Here is a 26,431-nt window from a genome sequence, read left to right as displayed (position 1 = left end):
TAAACAGAAATAAGTCGGAAACATTTTAAGTCTCTAAGTATCTGTAACTGGATGAGTACTAGATTCACAGGAACACACCCTTCCATATGCCGTTACTTTCTCACATACACATGCAACTTAATATCTTTTTTATTTATTTAATAATGCACACATTTTTTCCTGTATTCAATTTAAATATCTTCATCCTTATTCACTATATTCTTTTGAGAAGAAGCGCTGTTTTTTAGATAAACCGTTCTTAATCAGAATATTCCCCTTCATAAAAACAATATATTCAGTTTTTGAAAAAAAAATAACGGAGGTCCCATTTGAAATGTTGCTGCCTTCACATTTGATTCTCGAATGAAAACCCTTGCTTCAAGGGTGTTCAGTTGTGGGTTGACAAGTGGTCATGGTGAATATATTGTATTTGGGACATACTCTAAGGGGCTTTGGTTCTGTTTCCTTCCGCCATTGGCTTCTTTGAACCGTGAACATTCATCAATTGGCTTGAGCCCTTATCAGTCACGGCTTGGATCAGACGATAGGATTAATTTAATCTCACTTTCTTTCTATTGGTTGCAAGCATCCTTCCTCCTCCACTGGAATGCAAGATGGACTTTTTCATACCTGAAAAGTACGCTAATTCATCAAACATTTAATGATTTATCTATTCCATGCAAGGTATTCTCAAAGAAATCCTCCTTTTAAAATTGTTTTGCACTGCAGCAGGTTTTTATTGTAGCTTGGTTCTACTTACCACATTGAAACTTTTCAACATGACACCCTTTTCGATACATAACATGGATGCCAATTCATTGATCAGGGTTTAAGTAATGCCTTAGTGTATATGACATTGAGACTCTTTGGCGACCTGTGCAGGGAAGAAAATCCAAAAAGCTACACAGTGGTGGATGTTGAATGACTGGTTTGTCTTCCAGGTGTTCATTAGCAGCAACAGAGGAGCCTGGCTGTTGAGCCGCTTCTCTGAGGGTGGCTATCCTTGGGACACGGCGTTCACAACTCGCTTTAAGACATGGATCCGGCTATCGCTACCTTTGTTTGTGGTTAACTGGTTGATCGAGAGGCATCTGAATAAACGATGTGACCACTCAACCTACGGCCTACAGAGGAACAGGTATGGGTTTTTTTTAATTCAAATTTTTTTATTTAATTTTATTTGGCAAAAGGGGAAAATACATTCCAAAATATATCTGAAATTTCTTAAGGGATATGAATATCTACCGAAGATTTTATATAAAAAGAATCTAAATTGAACTTATTTGCATGGTCACTGGTTACCATGACCCACAGGAGGCTATTAGGAATGTTAGGCAAAATATTATACAGGTAGATGTTGTGTAGGTTGAAATAACTGGAGTCTCATTAACCCATTGTGTGCTACGTCACATGGGATAGGTCAATATTGTAAGAACTTCAGACCTGAAACCCCAGTAGGATTTTGTGTTTGGACTTCTCAGCCAATTTGGAGTCAGAGAAGTCCATCTGAAAATTTGTATTACAAAATAACCTGTAGCATAGAAAATGGCAGGGCAAGTGTGTTAAAGCATTAGCACAGGAGACATCTATGAATGTGAACAAAAAATATACTTATGATTGTACTAAGGGGCTAGTGAAAGGGCTGTATATGTTGAGGTTGGAGATGGGACTTGGTGGAATTTATGGTAAATCTCAACCCTTGGAGCAGGGAAATCACTGCTTGAGTGTGGGATGCGCATTGCTGACTCTCACTGCTGTTAATCAGCCAATGTAGAAATAGGGAAATATGTGAGTGCCCCCTCGTTACAGGTGGCCACCCACCACTGTAAGGCGCTACAAGGCAGTTTGTGAACACCCGTGGAAAGAATTTTAAATTTGTAGTGTTGTCCACTTACCATAAAACCAAGGTGCCTTGGCTGGGCAGGGTAGGGTGGATGAGTATGTGAATTTAGGCATCCTTAAGGTTGAGTGCTGTCATGTAATAGCCTTGTCGGAGCAGAAGGATAACATCATGTGGGGTAGTCCTATACAAATGTTCCGATAGGATCTATTTGTTGAGGGGCATGAGGACTGAGGGGCGTCTCCCTTTTTGGAGATGAGACAGTACAGAGTAGATGCTTTTTGGTTTGGAGGCATTCTCTCTATTGCATCTTTCTGGAGAAACACTTGTACCTCATCCTCGGTAAGTTAGAGATGATCTCTGCTGAGGACATTCTGTGGAGTGGGATTTTACAAGGGGTTGTGAAAAGTTCTAGGAAGTAGCTATGGCAACGCACTTGTAAAACCAACTGGTCTGATGTGATTTCCTCATAGTGAAAAAGGAAATCTCGTACTCTACCTCTGACAGGTGACTTACGATTGGGTGGAAGTTGGGTAAGCCACTGGTTAGAGGTGGAAGCTCCATTCCTCAATCAACCTCTGCTCTTGCCTCTGTTATTACCCCAGTATGTACTCCTGGTGTAACCCCTCCCAGCCTATTGGAGGAAGGTTTGCTGCTGTCTCTGATAGGACTGTAGGTGGTTGAGCGAATTGGCCCTGGCTCCACCCCTGGGCTGTTGCTTATGAAAGGTACCTCTATCAGCTGGAGTCTACAAGGCACCCATGAACTTTGCAGTCTCTGTGTCCTTCTTCATTTACTGAAGCATCTCGCCAATGGGGGTAAACTATCTTATGGAACCTGTTAGGATCCAATAAGTGTCTATATACAATGCAATAATTAATGTGAACAGACCATGTAGAATATTCCATGGCCATAATTTACATCAAAGTAAATTCTGATTTACTTCACCAAACACACATGTAATTTCAAATGAAGAAGGCATAACATTTTTGATTCATGAAAGCAGCGGTAGCCGGGACCTTTATCTTTTTGCCCATCAAACATTTCTGTGATGGGACTTTGTCCCCCAGAGTGCTGCCTGGTGTGGGCGGGGCAGCCCAGGACAACCCGCTCAAAAGCGCTCACAAAGCAGCACAGGATGCGCGCGGGTAACGCCCAGGTGCGTGCACGGGTGAACACCAGGCCAAGAGCGGGCCCTTCTGCGCCCTATTCGCGGCCAGATGACGCTGGGCTGGTCCCTGTCTCTTGGCTCTGGACTCTGGTGTTTTTCATCTTTTATTTGCACTTTTTGGCCTTTCATCCTGTGTGCCTGGGATCTGTGAAGATCAGACAAATCCTAACTTCTATTTTTTTATTCTTGTGTGACTGTATCTTTCTAACAATGGGGAAAAAGATTTTTGCAACCAGGAAGTCTGAGGGGATAATGGGGCCCTCCATGCAGTTCCAATTACAACTTATTTAACTTCTGCAGTGGGTGCCATCTCTTCTGAATTGGAGATTGTAGAAAGCCGCATAGATGCAGTACAAAAGTTAGACCCTTTTACAGTGCTGGATGCATATTCTGCAAGCCAAGGGGCTGTACCACTCTCCCACAGGTTTACCCTTGGAGCCAGTTATTGGGATTCAAAATCCACACACTCTTCTAGATGCTTCTCATGACAACTTACCTAATCCTTAAGTTACCAACGTGCCTAAAGTCAAAAGGAAAAGGCACAATGATACCAAAATTACTACCATTGGAGCCCAAAAAATGCGCACAAAATCTAGTGTTCTTTCATGTTCTGACTCAAATAAATATTCCTTTGGACATTAATGCCACTCTATTGGAGGTGTGCAAAACCCTTTTTTCAAACCAAGATTCCCTTTTGTTTGATCTCTGGAATGAGATTTCTACCCATTTAAATCTCTTGGGTGAGAAAGTTCAAGCACTTAAGGCACAACACACCTCTTCATCCCCGGATTCGGCTAACTGTATTCTACATCAGCCCCTGCCACCAAGTAGTACCACCCCTTGAAGTTTGACTGGGGTACAAGCGCTCAAGCCCGGTCATACTTACCAAATAGTGCCCACTCAGTCCCAAAGTCTTACTATGGGGGTTCCAACATCACTTCCACCTAGCTGCCCTTTAACAACCTGAACACCGGCAATGCTTTGGTGGAACAAGTTAGCGTAAGCCTGGCCCATGAGGGGTGGCATAGGGACTGTCAGCAACTTCCACCAGATTGTACCCCATATGTAATCATTCTTGCTGGGGTCCGCCCAGAGCAGACAGGTGGACAAGAAAGTTGGCACCGTTTCAAGAAGATTATTGTCCACCTGTGTAATAGACATTCGGGTGGGCCAACAAATCTGGCAAACAACATCATTATGGTTAGAAGGGTGGGATTGGAAGGGCTTTCTCAGAAGTCACCTAAAGGGAACTGTGGGGTTAGAAAATGTCAAAATCCTAAATTGGCTGGGCATCTTTTACACAGGATTAATAACTCCTCAAAAGGCCACAGGGACTAAATTCAAGTTCGGTGTGTGCTCTACCATTGGGCTTCTTGTACCAGCCTTCAACATTGCCTCCTGCTCATTCAGGGAGGGTTTTGAGAATTAGAAGCTAAACAGCAGCTCCTTTTCTTCTCCATCCAAACAGTTTTGTGGTTATAGAAGGGTCCCTGTAAGTTAATTGACTGGGCGAAATACCAGTACATAAACTATCCTTTTCCGCTGAAGATCCCTCTGGTTCTGTAACTCCTTTACAGGACCAAACTGTCTCAAATCCAATTCGATTTGTATCATGGAACGTTGTCTGCATAAAATATAAACTGAGTAACCTTGACTAGCTAGAAATTTTCAGGACATCAATGTGGTTTGTTGTCAAGAGACTTGGTCTCAGGAGGACCTTTTTATTGACAGTTTTCAATCATTTTGTTTACCGGTTTTACCATCTACCTCAGGTCGGGCTAAGCGGGGGTACGGGGATCTGTGTTTGCTTAAAAAATGGGCTTGTGAAAGCAGAGAAGTTATGAGGTTCACCTTGCTCCCAAATTTTGTGCCTCAAAATTCCAGGCTTATTGGATATACTTTTGATTAATTTATATTTTAACTACTTTGTAATTCACCCCATCAGTTTAGTTAAGGCGATAGATACATTTGTGTTGGAATATTTTCTGAGGTGCCCAGACAGGGAGGTGATCTTATGGGTGAGAGATTTTAACTCAATAGCTTGACCCATAGTGAACAAGCAGGTGTATGGTGTCTCAGATGGATCCAATGAGAATCTGACCCATTTCTTAAACACCCTATATGGAGACACCTTGAACCAAAGCATCATGAAATTCAATCTTCAATATAGCTCTGACTTTCCAAAGTGAAAGCCCCACCCCCGTCCCACATTTATGGGCAAAGGAAGAGGTTCTACAATTGACTTTGTTCTTTTCTTCCCACACAGTCCCATATGTTCTTGACTCCTACAGAATGCCTTCAGTTTTGAGTGACCACAATCCTATTGTTTTAGTCCTTTCAGGCCCTATTATCAAATTAACCGGGACTAATTGTCACATTGAAATAAAATATTCAGTGAATAAGAAAGTCCATCTTAAATGGGTCAAAATCAATCAAAAGAAGTTTTGGAGTAGCCTGATCTCCCAGAGCGGTCAGGACATTATGGTCTGCCTGACTGAGGGTGCCCCTCCTGTTGACGTGGTCCAGAGCTTTGAGGCTATTTGCAATCAAGCCGTTAATCAATTTATAATTCAGGTTAAACACAAAGAGCCTCGTCCTTTTGAATGCTTTTCCTAAGTGTACAGCAGCCTTAAAATTGCTTAAGGAGGTCCTCAAGGAATCCCCTCATAACGCTGCCCAAATCAAACTGCTTAGGGATTTGTATAAAGCAATTGCTGCTGCTAGGAAATAGGGAGTGAGGGACAAGGCCTGGGACGACCTGCTCATGGCCTCATTATTTTGTGACTCTAAGATTTTTTTTGGGAAGTCATCAACAGGTCTTATTATAGTGACAACAATTCCCCTCAGATCGAATGTCATAGCCCATCCGCCAAATGGCTACACAATGTTTCTGAACTTTTCGGCAACACATGTTTAATTAAAGACAGGCAACTGGTCTCCCGTTCCCTGGATGAAGTCCTAGCCCTGAGCGATGACATTACTGTTGATATGACAATGATAGCCATTTCTAAGTACCCCTCAGGTAAAGCCCCAGGGCCTGATGGGTTACCCATTGAGGTTTTTAAACAAAGCCTTGTCTTTCGGGCATTACTTTTAACAAATCTTTTTCTTAGTGTAGTCTTAGGTCAGATCCCTCCTTCATGGCGAGATTTTACCAAAATCCATATTTTTAAAAAGGGTAACAGCAATTCACCCACCTGTTAAAGGGCTATATCCCTCTTGGATTGCTCAGCCAAAATTATGGAGATAGTAAGGCCCCCCCTCTTGAGGAATGGGCTAGCGATACAAAGTTTTTTTCAAAGGTTCAATTTGGCTGCTGCCCTGGTGTTGCAACTGTGGAACGATTTCTGAACCTCCTTATGATTTCAGGTAAATATGTGCAAGCCAAGGGTGGGGCAATCCATATGGCTTTTATTGGCTTGCCCAGCGCTTTCGACTTGTTTGACAGGGAGAAGCTCTGGACAATTATGGGGAAAGCTGGAGAAAAACAAGCATTAATCGACCTCTTGACTAGGATACACAAGGGAATGGAGACACTGGCCCGTTTTAACGTCGTGGGAAAATGTACCCCTTTCTTTTTTGCCAATAAAGGTGTGGGACAGGGCTGTATCCTGCCGCCTTTTCTTTTTCTTTTTTATATAAATGCCCTAGAGAAAGAATTGACATTAAGAGGCAAAGATCTCCCACGGACCGAGGTCCAGGCTTTTCTCTTAGCTTTCAGAGCGGACTGGCTTCAGCTGTTATTGGATATTTTTAACAAACTTATGAGGGAATTAAACTTGAAAATTAACTATGCGAAGTCCTATACCATGATTTGGAGGCTCAAAAAGACCCCTTCCCGCCTTCACAATGTTGCAGGCACTTCTATTACTAGAGTTCAGAATTTTAACTATCTTGGCATTTTGTTGTCTTCTGATTTAAAATGGGAAAAACTCTTGACCCCAAGAGTAGGCAAGATGGAGGGGCAATAGAGGCTATATTTTGCTTTTCAAAGAAATGAAGCCATAAACCAATTCAGGAGTTAATCGCCCTGTATGAGGAGAAATGTATCCCCTTGGGAACATATGGCGTAGGAGTGTGGGGTTATACCTCCCCTGGTTCATTACAAAGAATTGAGAAGAAGTTTCTCTGTAGGTGATTAGCTTTGACATGGAGTACAGCCAGTCTAATTACCCACATGTAATCTGGCATTTCTTTTCTTGAAGATGCAGTTTTAGCTGTCCCTTTGCTCTTGTGGATCAAAGTATGGACCTCTCCGTTTTGTTAATTTTCCAAAGAGATTTTGGCAGATTGCCTAAAACTAGAACAAGTTAAAGCCATTTCTTGCTTGTCCTATGTAAATAAAAACAATTCTGGACCTAGAACTCCCTCATTGTTTTCCTTTCCACAAATGAACTCACTGGCAGTGCAAAAGATGAGGTGAATTCTATATTTTTCCAATATGGAACCCAGAAGAGACTTTGCAATCAACATTCTTCAGTTACAGTATTGCGTTACTTAGGTCTCAAACAAGAGATGAAGGGTGAACGCTATCTTCTCTGGGTTACCAACATAGGACATATGTTCTATTGCACCTGTTTAAACTAGGCTTGGTTCACTTTCTTGTAGCGCATCCCCATGAGGGTTCATGGTTTTAAAGTTTACCTCCTTGCCTCTGTGATGGCATCGCAAAACAAACACTTGCACACTTTTTGTTTTTTGTAGTTTCTAAATTCAACCTAGATCTTTTTTTACGACCTATCCTGCTGTCTTTTGGGTCCAGAAGTCATAGCGCGTTGTCTGTCTCGTCCCTTACGCCTAGATTCAGAACTATACTGTTCTGCTATTTTATTTGTGGGGCCCTAAAAATCAGGAAATCATTGGGTTAGATAGTCTTAATATTAACTGCTGCATTTTAATATTCTGAATACTGTATTTGCATTTTAAGTATTGACCTTTTTTAACTTTATAGTGCATTTTTTATGATTGATTCTTTTTCTTAAGGGTTTTATTTGTTGGCGTTCCTTTTTATAGGCTTTTGGTCACGTGGTATGTCCTTATCAATATGAACTCATGCAGATCTGAATAAAATTGATCGACATTTTGCTTGATAGTTGCCACTACATCCTGGGTAACTTGGTGGACCCTCTGTGTCCTTTTTATGGACTATTTGGAGGTTTCCATGGTTTTGTCTTAATCATACAGCTCTTTATTATTCAAAGGTGCATTAAAATGAACGTAATTTAACCTATGGACAATGCACTTTGATCTTTATTTTATTGTGTTTTTATATGTTTATCTTGTTTACTTCTATGGTTCATTTGAATCGAATAAAGATGATTGACTGACTGATTCATTCTGAAAGTACACTTTGCAATGTGTCTTAGTGCCTGTACGTTATCTACATAAGTGGTACCAGGCTTCTTGGTGCAATCCCTAAACCTCTGCCTGTACAATTCAGGAGTTAACCCATACCTTGTCATCAGAGCTTCCTTCATGTGTGGATAGGATGTGGTGACATCAGAGGGGAGATCCAGCAGTGTATCCCGCCCCTCACTCAGGAACCTTCCCCACAATCCCGCTCCCCAATCTCTCTCAGGGACCCGGTGGGAGGACATGGCTACTTCATAGGCCCTGAACCACTGCCCAATATCATCCTGCTTATAATACTCTTTCACTAAATCTTTAGGAATGTGCACCCTTGACTCTGTTAAATTGCTGCCACCAGAGGGAGAGCGGTCTAAACTCTTGGCCTTGAGATCCAACTCCCTCATTTTTACCTCATGTTCCATGGCCAGCCTTTGTCTTTCCATTTCCATTTGCAGTTTTGCCATCTCCACTTCATGTGCTCTTGCAGCAATCCTGTCGCCCATCTCCTCTGGCGACAGGCCTCTGCCAGGCTCAGAAGCTCCTTCTGGGGGTATCACCTCCAGCACATTCTCTGGGAACTTGGATTTGTACCAGGCCCTCAGCGCCTTGGTATTCTGCTCCTTGTTTTTCAATCCAGTTTGGTTAATGCTGTACTTGGAGAGGTATCCTTTCAAGACTTCACTTGTGCACCTCAGCAGTGCCCTCTCCTCCCAATACATGTCATCAACCCCAGAGAATATAGAGGCCTTTCTGCCTCCATTGTCTGAGCTAGGCATGGTTTCTTAAAGTGGAGATTCTTCAGCAAAACAAAAATCAATACTGTGTGGCTGCGTTATCGGTCTGAACTCACTACGTGGCGTTCACTCAATCACTGTACATGAATCACAAATGCAAATTCAAATCCTCACCGCTGACCACCAATGTTAGAATTGGGAATCTCTGGTTGGCACAGGCATGCACTTGTGACAAGCAGGGACTCTTACTTCTAAGTCAGAGTAAGGGGATCACCCTTTCAAATAACCCCTGCTCACCCTTTAGGTAGTGTGGCGCAAGCAGTCAAGACTATTCTCAGGGCGTCATAGGTTAAGCATTTGTGAACACATACAGTAATACAATGACACACCACAAATGGACACCAGTCAAGGTTGTATCAAAAATAGTTCTCTTTATATAAGGCTTAGCACAAGACCAGAATAACGAATAAAGTGACCACAGTATTATTTTAAAGTTCAATGTTCTTGTAAAAAGGCTTAAAATACAAAAATAGGCTTCTTTTAGTCAATTATGCTTCTTTTCAGGCTCTGTACGGTTCGTACCTGGATGTGCGACTCGTTGGCATTAAAAACAAGGAAAGTACGAGTCAAACAATCGTTGCGGACTCCGGGGTCCGTGACGTGCACGCTGCGGTGCGAACAGAACAAAGTACCTTGGTTTTGTGGGGTCCGCGACGGACAGTGCGGGACAAGTTGATGGGTCCGGGTCGTAGCTCGGCAGCGTATTCGGATGCTGGTCGGGTCGCGGCGTCGGGACGCGGCGTTGGTACGGGACCTTCAGGGATACGTGCGGATGGCCCGGATCAGCTTGCAGAGTCCGTGGCGTTCGGCGTTCGAGCCGTACCTTCGGTGCGGATAGGCGGCGACACTTCTCGGCGCCGTACAGCGTACGGGGAGGATCGGTGCGATGCGGCGTCTCGGCTCTGAGCACGGCACGGTGCAGTACGTTGGCAGCGTACGGACCGTACCTGGGGGACAACGAAGCTTGGGTCCGGCGTACAGGATTAGGCAGCCAGGGTTGTACGTCTCGAATCGGCAGGGAAGGTTAGGTGCGATGCGGCCGGGAGGGATATGGTGCGTACTAACGCTTTTAAATCAGCGTAGACATACGGTGCCGGGCGGCAAAGACACGGCTTCACGGCAGATGGGGTACGAGTCGTACTGGGGCCAAATCCAGCGGGAAACAAGCAAGAATTGTCCAGGCAACTCAGTTTTGGAAGGTAGATGAGTCCAATGGTCCTGGGACTCAGTACAGGGGGCAAGCTCTTCTTCCAAGCCCTTGGAGATTGTTGAAACAAAGTGCAAGGTCTCTTTCAGTCTTTTCCTCTCCTTTCTCAGCAAGGCACCAACTGCAGGCCAATCCCCCAGGTTAGGGAAAGTTACTCCTCCTTCAGCTTCTTCCAGGTCCTTCTAGTCAGGCAGAGTTTCTTCGTGGTTCAATCAGGATCCGATTTCTTAGGAGCAGGGCTCCTACATTTATACCAAGTTTCTTTTGTCTTTACAGGCCAGGGTGGCCTTTGCATAATCCCAATCCAGTTCTTTTCAGTGAGGAGCACTTTGTTGTTGGGACTCTGGCTTCTTCTTTCAGCGGGCAGGGCAGAGACATCAGACGCTCCCCAGGGGGTGGAGCTAGCATTGTGGTGGCAGAGCACTGCCCTATTCAGAGTCAAGGTGCACTCCTCCCACCCATCCTGGTGTAATCTCTCTATTCACCACCTGGCAGCCCCAGCCTGTCTCCTGGAACTTCTCAGCCCTGTCACTCAAGCTACACACAAAGAAGATAGCCCTCCCCTCCAGAGGCGGATTGAAATGGTTAGGCACGCAAAGTCTAACTTTCTAAAAGTAGCATTTGCAAACCCAGGATATTAAAATAACCTTTGCTAAAAGATGTATTTTATTATTCTGAATTCAGGCATACTAAACATGAATTTCTACCATGCTTCCTGAGCCTGCTAGGATTATAAAGTGTTATAATCTAGTAGCCCATTCTGGCCTATGGAGAGCAGGTAGCCTTAGTCAATTCACATAATACATTTTCCCATAGGGAGCACTTGCCCTGTGGCACTGGATGGCAGTGTCACAGGGCCCTGAGCAGCTAACACCAGCACAAAAATACATTGAGGCACAGACAAAAATGGAAGGGTGACCCACACCAATGGTGCCAGGTCTAACAACAATGATTTTAGGCTCATATTTCAGGATACGGGCAATGCGCGATGGATCGGACAATCTAATCAATAGAGAGTCAGTGGGAGGCGTATCAGTCAGTCGAAGTACGGTCCTTTCTCTTCATTGTAATGTCTCGTACATGCACCTTTACTTGTCTATTCTAAATGATACCAGTTGAGATTGTTTGTTGTCTCTTGCTGAATCCTGAATGGCAGTGTCCCCAACTCCATACCACCACACTCCCTTTGATCAGTGAGGGATATTTCCATATGCAACTACAGACTCCAGTAGGCAAGTAAATATCACAGTCCTACACCCTACATATTATCCTTTTAGTATCCTTGCTTCAAGAACTTGTTTTTATATCAGTTATAGCTTTACTACAATAAACAAATTCATCTTCAAATGAAAACTAAAATGGAATAGCAGTCTACACTGCAGGCATTACAGCTCGCAATTCCATTTTTAAATGCTAATTTCTAACAACAAGATTGTACTCAGAAAATACAACACTTCACCAGTGTATTCTATACTTATTTCATCTTTTCATCATACACCTACACTGCCCTCACTAGGGCTCCCAATGGAAATTATTTCTTCATTCATTAACTACAGAGTCCACTAGGCAAGTAACTATTACAGGCCTCAAATCTACATAATATCCTTTTAGTATCCTTTGTTCTTGAACATTTTTTATATCAGTTATACTTTTAGTACAATCACCAAATTCATTTTCAAGTACAAACACTCAGCAGTCTACACTGCGGGCAGCAGACATCGCAATTTGAATTTTGGACACGTGGTGCCAACTAACACTGTCCAACACAAGCCGATCCCACATGTGTAACTGTGTCCTGAGTCCTGAATGGCAGTGACCCCAAGTCCATGGCAGCCACCACAGCAGCAAACTCTCTTTGATCAGTTAGATGTATTTCCATATGCAGTGACCCAAAACTTCATGGCAGCGACCACCACACTCCCTTCCATTAGTGAGGAGTATTTTCATATTGAAGGCTGGCGACAAGTGGTGCCACTGAACCTGCACTACGCAGGCCGGTGAGGCCACCAACGTATGCACGTGGCTGTGGGCCCTTGCTCACTGCTACCTCTGGCCTACACTATGATCAGCAGGCCTCACAATTCAGATAGAGTTGTGATTCCACCTGACGCAGTGCTATAGCCAAGACACATTGCTCCCAGTGCGGCCCGTCCACACCAAGCATCATCACAGGCTTATACACTCTCAATACTTCTGGTGCCACTAACCCTCTTTAACAGAAGCCGATCCCACATGTAAAACTGTGTCCTGAGTCCTGAATGGCAGTGACCCTAAGTCCGAGGCAGCAACCACATAACATACTCCCTTCGATTTGTGAGGCATATTTCGATTTGCAAGGCAGGCGACACGTAGTCCCACTAACCCTCTTTAACACAAACCGATTCCACATTTGTAACTGTGTCCTGAATCCTAAATGGCAGTCACCCCAACTTCGTGGCAACGACCACAGCACCAGACTCCCTTCAGTCTTATTTGTTGTTCTTTTCTTTAAATAATTTTTTTTATATGTAAATCTATACATGTCTAAGACTCCTCTTTGTCCAAACGCACAGGGACACTTCCGGGCCCAAGAAGGTTGTTGGGGGTATGATGGTAATGTGGAAAGAGGGTGCGTTACCTACTGATGTGGGGAGAGGCAGCGTCGAAGGGGTATCTATCACAGAAAGAACTCCGATATGTTTTCACAAATACCTCGGACAAATGCCAGCTGACGGACTGAATCACAAAATGATTTTTCAATACTCAGGCTCGCAAAGGGACAGCTGCGGCCCGTCCACTCCACTCACAGATGCGGTACTACGAGCCGTCTGCGCCATTGTAGCCATCCCTGCCCTGTTCTGTTGTACGCCACGCCACGCCACGCCACTCAGATTACTTTCTGATGATGGCCCCACATACCTACCAGTCGCAGACGTACTCGCTGTTTCTGTATAGGTCAGTGGTCTAGTTCTCCGCATCTCCCACCCACTCCCTGAGGGCAGCTTTACCCACACACCACACCCGTCCGGCACATGCGTCACAGGCCATGTGACCACGCACATATAATAGATCGACAACGTCACATCCTTTATTGCTGGTGCTGACTAGATGGTGTAAATGGAATGCAGCAGCACATGTGCAAATAGGCATTACAATGGTGTGCCGTACGAGTGCACGAGATACAACAGCGCACCGCACAAAATTGTGGGAGGGAGAAGCAGCTGTTTGCAACGTAACAGAGAGTGAACTCGCCCATGTGCCACGTGCTGGGCGTCTCATCCATGATGACCACGGTTGCAGACATCCCACAACACCAACGGCCCGCCTTTGTACACATCCTCTATGAATGCAGCGTGGTTTTCACTTCTATGCACGTTCACTTGGCGAGTTGTGTGACTTTTGCTCCTTGTTGGTGTGTTTCATTTTGGCCATTGTTTGTCTATACTTGTGATATACTTAATTGTGCATGTCTGCCATTCTGCCCATCTCCCCCTGTCCCCCCACTCCCTACATCTTCCTCTCCTGGTGCTGTTCTGTCTATAATTTTGTTGCTGTACACATAAATACATGTAAAGAACAAATTAGAATAGTTCCTTGATTCTTTTTAGGTTTCAAAACTTCTCTATCTTGGTTTCTTTTTAATATTCCATATACATTTTTTTTTTTAATATTCAACAACTCATAGAAGTCAGAAGTGCAACGTATTCTATCAACACACTTTCTAGAACATTCTACAACACGTGCAGGTTAAAAGTTCACGATGTTTTAAGTTCGAACAGTGCCTTGCAAATGCAAGTAGCAGGTGTGGTTGAGTTGATAACTTTTATCCTATGATATGTACTCCACGTTGAAACTGCTTTTTCTTAACCAATCACAAAGATGCTTTTCCACAAAACGAATGTGCACCCTACTTTTAAAAAAGAATGCTTTTCGTCTCCCAATCACGTATCGTTTTGTATGGCAATAAAAAGTAGTTCCCCATCTTTAAACATATCTCTTATTCTACCAAGGAACTGCATGAGCTACAGACATCTTACCATACCTTCAAAATGCTAGTGTGGATCGTAGGACATAGGTATATTTTCTGGTGCAAGAGGTATGCAGAACAGAGACGTATTGACTTAGACCTAGGTTTACAAAATGTGGTCATTAAATGGTTTGCACAGAGAGGATTGAAGTGGCACCAATTGTTGCCTTTGGTTAAAACCCGTTTGCATCTCCAACACCCTGACTTCATGATTGTGCACTTTGGTGGAAACGACCTAGGCACATTGACTGGGGTAGGTTTGGAAATGCTTATGAAGGACACCTTTGGACAACTGATGTTACTTTTCCCTCAAACTGTCTTTGTATATTCCAAAGACAGAAGTGGAAATGGTCAAAACAATTTTGTCCTCAGATTGAAAAATCTAGGAAGAAACTCAACAAAGCTGTGTCTGCATACCTCAGAGACCACAAAATGGGGTCCATCTACAACAACAACATACGTTTTGATTTGGCTGATATCTACAGAAGTGATGGAGTACACTTCACAGATCACAGAAATCGAGTTTTCCTGAATAACTTGAAGCTGTGCATCCACACTTATACGTAGCTGAAACTAATCAACACAAGGGCTCTTTTTAGAGCCACCCTATAACTGACAACTTAGGCCCGCTATTTTAGGGCCAGGTAACGGCAACTCCCGGACCCTCGCCAAAATGTATTCTCCACACAGCTGTGATGCAGCGGCCAGACCATTTGACTTTGCAGCACAGAGCTCTTGCTTTGATCACCACCTCTACTCCCCCATAGGGGTGAGTAGTTTGTGCTTTACATATACCGTACTAATTTACCTGCGCACTCCCTGTACAACTCCACCTAAGCACCATATACAAGTTGGACAAGTGTGGCACAGCGCCCAGAGTACATGACTTCACAGCATAGCAAACACAGGCTCACGGTTTCATATCTGAGTCCAGCAGCAGCTCAATTTAGCAGCATGCTACTCTAGGCAATACCTCACTTAATATCCGTACCCAGCACTTTCAGACCAGTAAGGGTCAATAGTTCACCGGCTTTCCCCGAGTCCGTCAGCAGCTCAGCTTACGCCCCCAGCGCCATCAGGCCCCTAGGAGTGAGTAGTTTGCACTTTACAAATACCGAATTGATTTGATACGCGCAAATTTACCTTCGCACTCCCTGTATAACACCCCCTAAGCACCATACACAAGTTACAATGTTCGAAACAAAAGTTCCTCCGAGTAGGTATAACTACATACTGACACTACTTGGACAGATGTGGCACAGCGGCCAGAGCACATGACTTCACAGCATATGACCCACTGTTTGGACTCACGCTTTTATCCCCGAATCCGGCAGCAGCTAAGCCTAGCACAATGAGACTGTACACAATACCTCACATATTTTCCGTACCCCACAAATTTTAGACCAGTACGGGTCAGTAGTTCATCCGAGTAGGTATAAACACATGCTGACACTACTTCCACAGGTGTAGTGCAGCGGCCACTGCACATGACTTCACAGCATAAGACACACAATTTGGGCTCACGCTTTAATCCCCGACTCCCGCACCAGCTCACCTTAGCAGCGTCAGACTCTAGGCAATACCTCACTTAATTTCCGTAGCCCAGCACTTTCACACCGCTAGGTGTGAATACTTCGCTTCACACCCCGTCTATAGCACACCCTAAACACCCCACAGAGGCTTACAGTGCTCCTACCCTACTCTTTCCCACTTTTCTCACCCTTTTTTCCCCTTACTCGCATCGACGGAATCACAAAATGGCGGCCAACACTTCCTAGTTGCAACCGCTCGCAGCGCTCACAACCAATAATTGGATTCACTCTATCACTAATTCATTTCCAAGCTGGGACAAGCGACTCCTGCTGTTGCCGTGACTCTGCGGACAACATCTTACTGCTCCTATTGCTTTGCATATTCTAGATGCCGGCTCTCATTTTCTGAGGACGCTGCTACTCCTTGGTCCCGGCTGGGACATTTCCCTTACCCGACCTGAGGCACCATCTACACAAACCCCGGACCCATTCCTTTTCCCTTCCCCCCGCTCCGTGTTTGCGGACAACCTTGCATCGTCTCCGCTGGACTCGTGCACCATTGACCCCCGCTGGTCTCAGGATCTACTACCGCATCGCCGCCGCCCAAGCCGCTGGCCGCTCCTTTCTTGTACCTGCGCCTAGCAAACTTCCCAGGCATTCGTTTCATCGTTTAGTCCTGAAGAGATCCCACCACTTTCATGGGGATCGAAACGTCGTCGACTCACGTCTCTAACTCTAAATTATATTATGTATTCTACATTTGAGTATTCGATGTTAAACTGATTGTGACTTTCTATACTTTCATTTTTGCACACACTGAAAAGTCACTTTTCAAGTCACTTGCCTGTGGTAAGAAAATCGGCTGATTTCCATTTTACCTATTCATGGTTTGCTCACTTATCCCCCTGCATATTACGTGTTTCTACTTTATTGTTAATAAATTGCATTTATTTTTCTAATTGAGTACATGGATAATTCCAGTTTTTGACTGTAAAAATTGTGATACTATACCTATCCTATTTGTATGGGACCTTTGTTTCTTTAAAATATATCTACCCTTGGTCCCGTCTCACCCTTAGGGTTTCCTTGTTTCTCTCTATACACAACCAATAAGCAGCAAGCTCGTGCTCGTAACGCCTCAGCCAATCAGATGGCAGAATTCCCAAATATCGATATCTGTAAATTTCGATATTTCTCAAAAACTACTGAACGGATGTACACCAAATAAACAAAAGCGTGCTTTCTAGACCAAGACCCTTCTCCCTGCCAAACTTGGGGTAATTCCGTTCCCCCGTTCGAGCTGTAGCTTTGTCTAAAGTTTCCTATGGAAATTAACATGGAGAAACCAAGATTTGGGACCCCCCTTTTTACGCGGACCCCCCTTATGAATCACCCCCATACTTCCCACATAGGAGCTGATATGAACAAAGAATTACTTTGGAAAATTTCATGAAGCTTCATAAAACGACGCCAAAGTTATAAGCAAAACAAAAAATGCTCTTCCTATGGAAACTTAGTCCTACCTATAACTACCTACTGGCGACCGCCAGTAAGTAATACATATATATATATATACACGGGAAACCTCACCCGGCCCGGACACGGAAAGGATTGACAGATTGATAGCACTTTCTCGATTTTGTGGGTGGGGGTGCATGGCCGTTCTTAGTTGGTGGAGCGATTTGTCTGGTTAATTCCGATAACAAATTAGACTTCTCCATGCTAACTAGTTACGCGACCCCCAGCTGCAGTCTCCTTGTGTGATCAAGGGCACTGGATGCCCGAAACGCGTCATGGAATGAGGAGTGAGAGATAAAGAAATATTGCCATTGGATTTGTCCTGGTGGTCCGTCTTTCTTCAGTTCGCCGAAAGGAAGTGCTGGGAGGTGTATTGTGTGTGTGTGTGTGTCTATATATATATTCCCCCGTTATAGTTACTGCAGGCAACTATAACTCACGCGACCGTAATCCTCTGCTGATGCTAATACTGTATTTAGACACTTATTTACCCATGTCTTCTTCCATTAATCTTTAGCTATACATATATTACAAATATTTATTTTTCAGAAAGACACATATGTCATCAGTGATGTAATATCTGACGTCATCAGCAGAGGATTGCGGTCGCGTGAGTTATAGTTGCCTGCAGTAACTATAACGGGGGAATTTCATTGGTTTTTTATGAGTGAAATGTCCAGCTAACTATAACATGTGTGAAACCTATGGTTTTTTAAGTGAATTTGCAAGGTTTTTTAAATGCTAATTCCTAACTATAACGTGTGTGAAACCTATGGTTTTTTCAGTGAATTTGTACGTTTTTTTAAATGCTAATTTATTTATGTATTATTTTTTTTATATATTTATTTTACAATAAACTACGTATTAAAAATTATTATTTTTTTTTTTTTGGTTTTCACCCTGCGAATAATTTTTTTTTTTTTGTAAAAATTATTTTTATTTTTTTGTGTTTTTCAGGGTGCGCGCACTGTGCGCGCACCCCCGCGATTTAAAAAAAAAAAAAAAATTTTTTTGCCTTCGGGGTCCTTCAGGGAGCCCCTGACAAAGGCTAGGGGGTCAGGAACTCTCTACCCTGCCCCCTTTTCACGTTCGCCACCTTCCTTTTTCACTCTCGCACTGAAAACAAACAAAATGGCGGCCGACACTTCCTGATTTCGACCGATTCGAACGTTGACTAACATGTAACCACCAATCAGAATTACGCTCGCGCACGTTAGGGTGCTCGCACGGTGCTCGCACGGTGCGCGCACCCTGCGCGCATATATATATATATATGCTTTTAAATGCTATTTTCTCCGGAAATACTGAACAGATTTACACCAGACCTGCAAAAGGCACTTCCTTGACCTTATGGCTACCTCTCTGCCAAATTTCAAGTAATTCTGTTCAGCCGTTCGGGCTGTAGCTGTGTCTAAAGGTCCTATGGAAAAATGCATGGGAAAAACGCGTTTTGGGACCCCCCTTTTATCTCAGCCCCCGCTTGACGAATCCCCCCGAGACTTTCAGGGTAGGAGCGGAGCGTAGCGCCCCACCTATTTTGAAAAATTCGCGAGGATTCGTCGACCGGCGCCAAAGTTATTCAAAATAGAATGTTGCGGATTTCCTATGGAAACGTGGTCCTAACTATAACTACCTACTGGCGACCGCCAGTAGGTAATATATATATATATATATATATATATATATATACTTTGTTGTATATCGTAGTGACTGCCCCGGTCACGGATGGCACCGCCGCGTAAGCATTGCGGCTCGGCTGCTGCCAGAGGATTCGAGCGGCAGCGGGACAGGAGATGTGTGTGATTGTATTTGCATCTAACGCAAAAGAAACAATTGATGGACGGAATGCTGGACAATGCAAACATTCACCCCCAGTCCCAAAGATCTGGGTTTAATCCATCATTCTTTTGCTCACCACACCACCCCAGTTTGGACCCAGCCATATGCAAATCATTCTTGACCCTGTTCCTTGTGGGAACAGTCCAGCCCGAACTGCCAAGCCAGGTCCTCACTGGACCAGAAACAAGCATCCTGGGACCGGTTTCAGGGCATCACCCTTCTTCAGCCAGGCTAGCTTGAATCCAGTGGTGTAGTGAGCACGGGACCCACGTCTGGGCATACCCTTCCCACTTAGGGCGACAAACGCAAAAGAAACAATTGATGGACGGAATGCTGGACAATGCAAACATTCACCCCCAGTCCCAAAGATCTGGGTTTAATCCATCATTCTTTTGCTCACCACACCACCCCAGTTTGGACCCAGCCATATGCAAATCAGTCTTGACCCTGTTCCTTGTGGGAACAGTCCAGCCCGAACTGCCAAGCCAGGTCCTCACTGGACCAGAAACAAGCATCCTGGGACCGGTTTCAGGGCATCACCCTTCTTCAGCCAGGCTAGCTTGAATCCAGTGGTGTAGTGAGCACGGGACCCACGTCTGGGCATACCCTTCCCACTTAGGGCGACAAACGCAAAAGAAACAATTGATGGACGGAATGCTGGACAATGCAAACATTCACCCCCAGTCCCAAAGATCTGGGTTTAATCCATCATTCTTTTGCTCACCACACCACCCCAGTTTGGACCCAGCCATATGCAAATCAGTCTTGACCCTGTTCCTTGTGGGAACAGTCCAGCCCGAACTGCCAAGCCAGGTCCTCACTGGACCAGAAACAAGCATCCTGGGACCGGTTTCAGGGCATCACCCTTCTTCAGCCAGGCTAGCTTGAATCCAGTGGTGTAGTGAGCACGGGACCCACGTCTGGGCATACCCTTCCCACTTAGGGCGACAAACGCAAAAGAAACAATTGATGGACGGAATGCTGGACAATGCAAACATTCACCCCCAGTCCCAAAGATCTGGGTTTAATCCATCATTCTTTTGCTCACCACACCACCCCAGTTTGGACCCAGCCATATGCAAATCAGTCTTGACCCTGTTCCTTGTGGGAACAGTCCAGCCCGAACTGCCAAGCCAGGTCCTCACTGGACCAGAAACAAGCATCCTGGGACCGGTTTCAGGGCATCACCCTTCTTCAGCCAGGCTAGCTTGAATCCAGTGGTGTAGTGAGCACGGGACCCACGTCTGGGCATACCCTTCCCACTTAGGGCGACAAACGCAAAAGAAACAATTGATGGACGGAATGCTGGACAATGCAAACATTCACCCCCAGTCCCAAAGATCTGGGTTTAATCCATCATTCTTTTGCTCACCACACCACCCCAGTTTGGACCCAGCCATATGAAAATCAGTCTTGACCCTGTTCCTTGTGGGAACAGTCCAGCCCGAACTGCCAAGCCAGGTCCTCACTGGACCAGAAACAAGCATCCTGGGACCGGTTTCAGGGCATCACCCTTCTTCAGCCAGGCTAGCTTGAATCCAGTGGTGTAGTGAGCACGGGACCCACGTCTGGGCATACCCTTCCCACTTAGGGCGACAAACGCAAAAGAAACAATTGATGGACGGAATGCTGGACAATGCAAACATTCACCCCCAGTCCCAAAGATCTGGGTTTAATCCATCATTCTTTTGCTCACCACACCACCCCAGTTTGGACCCAGCCATATGCAAATCAGTCTTGACCCTGTTCCTTGTGGGAACAGTCCAGCCCGAACTGCCAAGCCAGGTCCTCACTGGACCAGAAACAAGCATCCTGGGACCGGTTTCAGGGCATCACCCTTCTTCAGCCAGGCTAGCTTGAATCCAGTGGTGTAGTGAGCACGGGACCCACGTCTGGGCATACCCTTCCCACTTAGGGCGACAAACGCAAAAGAAACAATTGATGGACGGAATGCTGGACAATGCAAACATTCACCCCCAGTCCCAAAGATCTGGGTTTAATCCATCATTCTTTTGCTCACCACACCACCCCAGTTTGGACCCAGCCATATGCAAATCAGTCTTGACCCTGTTCCTTGTGGGAACAGTCCAGCCCCACTGGAATCAAGCTATCCTGGCTGACGAGGGCTGAAAGCCCGAAACCGGCCCTAGGATGCTTGTTTCCAGTCCAGGGAGGACCTGGCTTGGCAGTTCGGGCTGGACTGTTCCCATGGGGCACAGGGTCAAGACTGATTTGCATATGGCTGGGTTCAAACTGGAATGGCATGGTGAGCAAAAAAACGATGGATTTAGGCCCAGATCTCTGTACTGGGGTGAATGTATGACATTGTTCTGCATTCTGTCCATCAATTGTTATTTTTGCATTTGTCACCCCGAGTGGGAAGGGTATGCTCAGACGTGAGTCCCTTGCTCTCCATGCCACTGGAATCAAGCTATCCTGGCTGACGAGGGCTGAAAGCCCGAAACCGGTCCTAGGATGCTTGTTTACAGTCCAGGGAGGACCTGGCTTGGCAGTTCGGGCTGGACTGTTCCCATGGGGCACAGGGTCAAGACTGATTTGCATATGGCTGGGTTCAAACTGGAATGGCATGGTGAGCAAAAAAACGATGGATTTAGGCCCAGATCTCTGTACTGGGGTGAATGTATGACATTGTTCTGCATTCTGTCCATCAATTGTTATTTTTGCATTTGTCACCCCGAGTGGGAAGGGTATGCTCAGACGTGAGTCCCTTGCTCTCCATGCCACTGGAATCAAGCTATCCTGGCTGACGAGGGCTGAAAGCCCGAAACCGGTCCTAGGATGCTTGTTTCCAGTCCAGGGAGGACCTGGCTTGGCAGTTCGGGCTGGACTGTTCCCATGGGGCACAGGGTCAAGACTGATTTGCATATGGCTGGGTTCAAACTGGAATGGCATGGTGAGCAAAAAAACGATGGATTTAGGCCCAGATCTCTGTACTGGGGTGAATGTATGACATTGTTCTGCATTCTGTCCATCAATTGTTATTTTTGCATTTGTATTTGCATCTACTCAGACATCCCCAAAATCTGATTGCATTTGAATGGCTTTAATGGTGGCACCCCATTTGGGAATGATTTTATAAAGACTACCAGTACCAGAATGCTTTGAATTACCTAATTGGGCGTAATCGAAATAAAAGGACACAAACTGGTGGTTTGTTTGCCATTAATCATTGCATCAAAGGCTGCCCATGAGGAAGGGCGGTTTGGCCTGAAACGCGTCGGCAGCATGATGGAAGGGGCTCTGTTCTGGTGAGAAGCGAGCGATCCCCTGTGTGTGCCTCCACCCTTTGGGGAACTTTGTTGTATATCGTAGTGACTGCCCCGGCCACGGATGGCACCGCCGCGTAAGCATTGCGGCTCGGCTGCTGCCAGAGGATTCGAGCGGCAGCGGGACAGGAGATGTGTGTGATTGTGGGGCTCTGTTCTGATGAGAAGCGAGCGATCCCCTGTGTGTGCCTCCACCCTTTGGGGAACTTTGTTGTGTATATATATATATATTTTTTTTTTAATTCCCCCTAAAACCCATAAATGTCCCTTTGTATCCCAATATCTAAACACCCCAAAATAGTAAAATTACCTATACCACCCCAAAACCCATAACCCCTAAATTCTTAATTTACCCTTAGCACCCTAAACCCACCCTGAACCCTAAAATTACCCTGGGCACCCAAAAAACCCAAACAAACCCTGAACCCTAAAAAAAACCTGCACCCCAAAACCCAAACCCCTGAACCCTAAAAATACCCCTGCACCCCAAAACCCCAAATCACCTCAAAACCCAAACCCACACTTTATCCCAAACCCCATTCAAACCCTGAACCCTAAAGTTTGCCTGTTCACCCCAAAATCCAAACGTACCCTAAACCCTAAAATTACCCCTGCACCAAAAAACACAAACCCACCCTAAACACTAAAATTAACCTTGGCACCCCAAAACATATACCCCTACACCAAAACCCTATACTTACCTTATACTTACATATAAAATACATATGCATTTGCCATTTATGCCTTTACAATGAAATTCGTTGTAAAAGCACGCGTGGTAAATGCATATGCATTGTAATGCCATGCGTTGTAATGGCATTGCGGAGTAATGGTAGTTGCGTTGTTATGGTATGCGGGGTGAAATTGTTGTAATGGGTATTTACCGTGATGAATATATATGATAAATATATCATAATATATATGTTGGTGTGGGCCGACTAACTGTAAGGCACTACTGTAGACTTTGGCTTATTCAAAGAGGTAACTGGAAGTCTACGTGCCTCCTGTACTACAGTACTACAGATATCTTCGCGAGATACATTTACATTCAAGTACTTTTAAATAAAATGTAAATATATGGTCAGTAGTTAATGTGGAACTACGGCATGGATTTGACCACCTGGGACTATGTAGTCCACCTCTGTGCGTCAGCATCACGTCTCAGTTATTCAGACCAGGCATGGGTTACTAGCAGGGTACAACAAAGCCTTCTGCAGCAATGAAAACATACAACTAGCTATGCCGCACCATTTCAGTGTAATAGGATGCACCCAATAACTTACAAAACAATCTTAATGGTATGACGGCACTTTGCTATATGTCTCACTCTGGACCAGAAGGCCCTGACCGATGCCAGATTTACAGGATCATCACTGAATATGTGAATTAATTCCATTTAGGTTAATTATATGGACATGTTTCTTATGTTACTTTACTGAAAGTATGGGCTGGATCTGGTACTCCTGGGTCTATGCTGGCCACACCCTACTCTTGAATAGTTTATACTAATGAAACTAGCAAGGTGGCTCAGAGAGCTTAGTACTTTACAAGTCGTAAGCCTTGACTATACAAGCAGTTAGATGCAGTTCTTCCGGGTGAATAATATGTATTTGAATGTGTTGTTGAATAGATATTAAAGATCTTAAAATTATCTCTTCGACTCAATGAAAAAGCATGATAATTAGTAAAAGACACATACCATAGAGTAACAATGCGGACATTTTTACATTAAATACCTTAAGGGCCTGTCCGAAATACATTATAGCTGCAGCTTTATAAACTCCTCCTATATCTGCTGAATGAGAATTCCCCACAGCTCATAAATGACAAATATGAAGATTAAAATGCATATTATAAATAAGTATAGCTCCAAGGTACTTAAAAGATGATACCTTCTTGAGCCCATCAGTACCCAAATACCAATTACCCCCTGAGGGATAGCTGAGCCTGGGACCAATGAGAGCATGTTTTCATTTGTTCTCAGGTATAGGCAGAATATAGTTTGCTGATTGCATCTTAGAATGCAATCTGTCTATAATTCTTTGGATCTAATTGCAAACCATTCTTGAGGTTTTTCATTGTTACACACCCTTTACAGTGATCAGGTACAATACTAAGCTTAAAGAAAGATGTAAATAATGGTTAAAAAAATGACCCCATAGTTCAGGATCTTTGGGACCCTATGCTGTATTGTCTCTCACCTTCCTGATTAACTTTATTATATCCCGGGATTGTAATGAAGGAAATTCACTTGCCCGTAGGACCCTGGCCTCTGTTTTTCCTATTGGAAACCATCCATTTGAGGAATACAGTTCATCCACATAACCTGTACTGTGTTTTTTGATACTTTTTTTTTAGAATATTTTTGTTGATACATTTTCAAGAGCAGCTTAACATTAGAATAGTAACATCTGACACACCATTGTGTAAGCATGGTTCTTATACAACATAGTTGACAGTCATAACCTTGCATGAGAATGCGTTCTAGCTTATTACAAATGTTGTGGGGTACAGAGGGGGCATGTATCTTATTCTTCCAATGTCCTCGGTTTTGGTCTAGGATTGTCCATGACATCTTCTTTTTCAAACCAATAGTATCTTATCCAGGGACCCCAGATCTTTGTAAACTTTTTGGGGCACCCTCTTGCCTGGTATATCACCTTTTCTGCCCCCATGTAAAGGTCCATACCTTTTCTCCAATCTACCCTTTTGGGAAGGTTTGCAGCCCCTAGTGTTTGGCAATGTCTCTCTTAGCTACCATCAACCCCAAGTTACATAGCAAGAGGTTATATCGAGAGAGATCCACTTCCATAGGGATACCAAGCTAAGCGTATTTAGGATTCACTGGTAGTTGTGAGTCCACTACCTTTCCCAACTCATCCATTATCTGATTCCAGTATGCCTTAATGAGATGACATTCCCATAATGTATGGATAAAGGTCCCAATTTGTGTTTTGCAGCGAATGTATTCAGGTGACTCGGCCCTCCCTATTTTATGTAGACGCGCCCTGTCAAAATAAGCCCTGTGTAAAACTTTAAATTGTATCCGGCATAGCCTGAGTTTTATGGCTACCTCCCATGGATGCATTAGCGCTGCTTCCCAGTCTGTGTCCTCTGTTCCCCACATGGTCTCTTCCCATTTCTCCCTAAGAGCCTGGAGATTGTCTGCCATATTGTTAATGAAAGTTTTGTATATCCATGAAATGAATGTCTCCTGTATTGCACCCTGTAGTAGTCTACCCTCAACTGGCGCAAAGTCTGGGATGTCTGACGTATCTAGCTTTTCTGCCGTCCAGGCATGTTGCAGTTGTAGGTACTTGTATCTCTGGGTTTCGCTCATCTGAAATTCCCTTTGCAGTGTGGAAAATGTGATCAAGCCTCCTTTCTCTATTATGTCCCATAGTTTAGAGATCCCTATTATATCCCATGTTTTGCATCCCTGCAGTTTGGCTAACTCTGGGAGACATGCCCCCGCCCACAATGGTGTCTCTTTTGTACGTTTCCCCTCCCACTTCATTTGACGCTCTGCCGCCTTCTATGCCTCTTTCGTTACTTGGGTAGCCGAGAGCAGTTTCCTAATTCCCCTTACCCCGTATGTATAGTGAAGGTATGAGCGGGGTTGGAATTCCAGCCTTTCTAGGGCATGTGCTGGATGGTCGCCAGGCACGTGGCCCCTTTTATTTAGGGCCACCAAGTGGGCTGCCCAGTAGTTAGACCTAATATCTGGGAGCCCTGTTACTCCGTTATAGTGGCTACGTTGCAGGGTCTGTAGTGACACTCTTGGGTCTCCCCTATTCCAAAGAAGGGAGCAAATCTCTCGCTCTATGGTCCGAAATATCTCTTTGGAGTCTTATGGTAGGTGTTATGGAGAACATAGAGCAGCTTAGGAAGAGTGATCATTTTGAACAT

The 26,431-nt window shown here is 44.6% G+C and overlaps 1 protein-coding gene across 2 annotated transcripts in view; it reads left to right on the top strand.

Moving 5' to 3' along the window:
• Positions 1-26,431, top strand: part of LOC146833769 (dimethylaniline monooxygenase [N-oxide-forming] 2-like) — a 274,031-nt gene that overhangs the window by 196,618 nt on the left and 50,982 nt on the right. For both annotated transcript variants that reach the window (XM_085601638.1, XM_085601637.1), the window contains exon 6: positions 921-1,117. In XM_085601638.1, coding sequence (XP_085457764.1) covers positions 921-1,117 — 197 coding nt within the window. The remainder of the gene's footprint in view (positions 1-920; positions 1,118-26,431) is intronic.

This window comes from Triturus cristatus, chromosome 4_2, assembly GCF_964204655.1.
Source record: "Triturus cristatus chromosome 4_2, aTriCri1.1, whole genome shotgun sequence".
Taxonomy (NCBI): Eukaryota; Metazoa; Chordata; class Amphibia; order Caudata; family Salamandridae; genus Triturus; species Triturus cristatus.
This window is presented reverse-complemented; position numbering and strand designations above follow the sequence as displayed.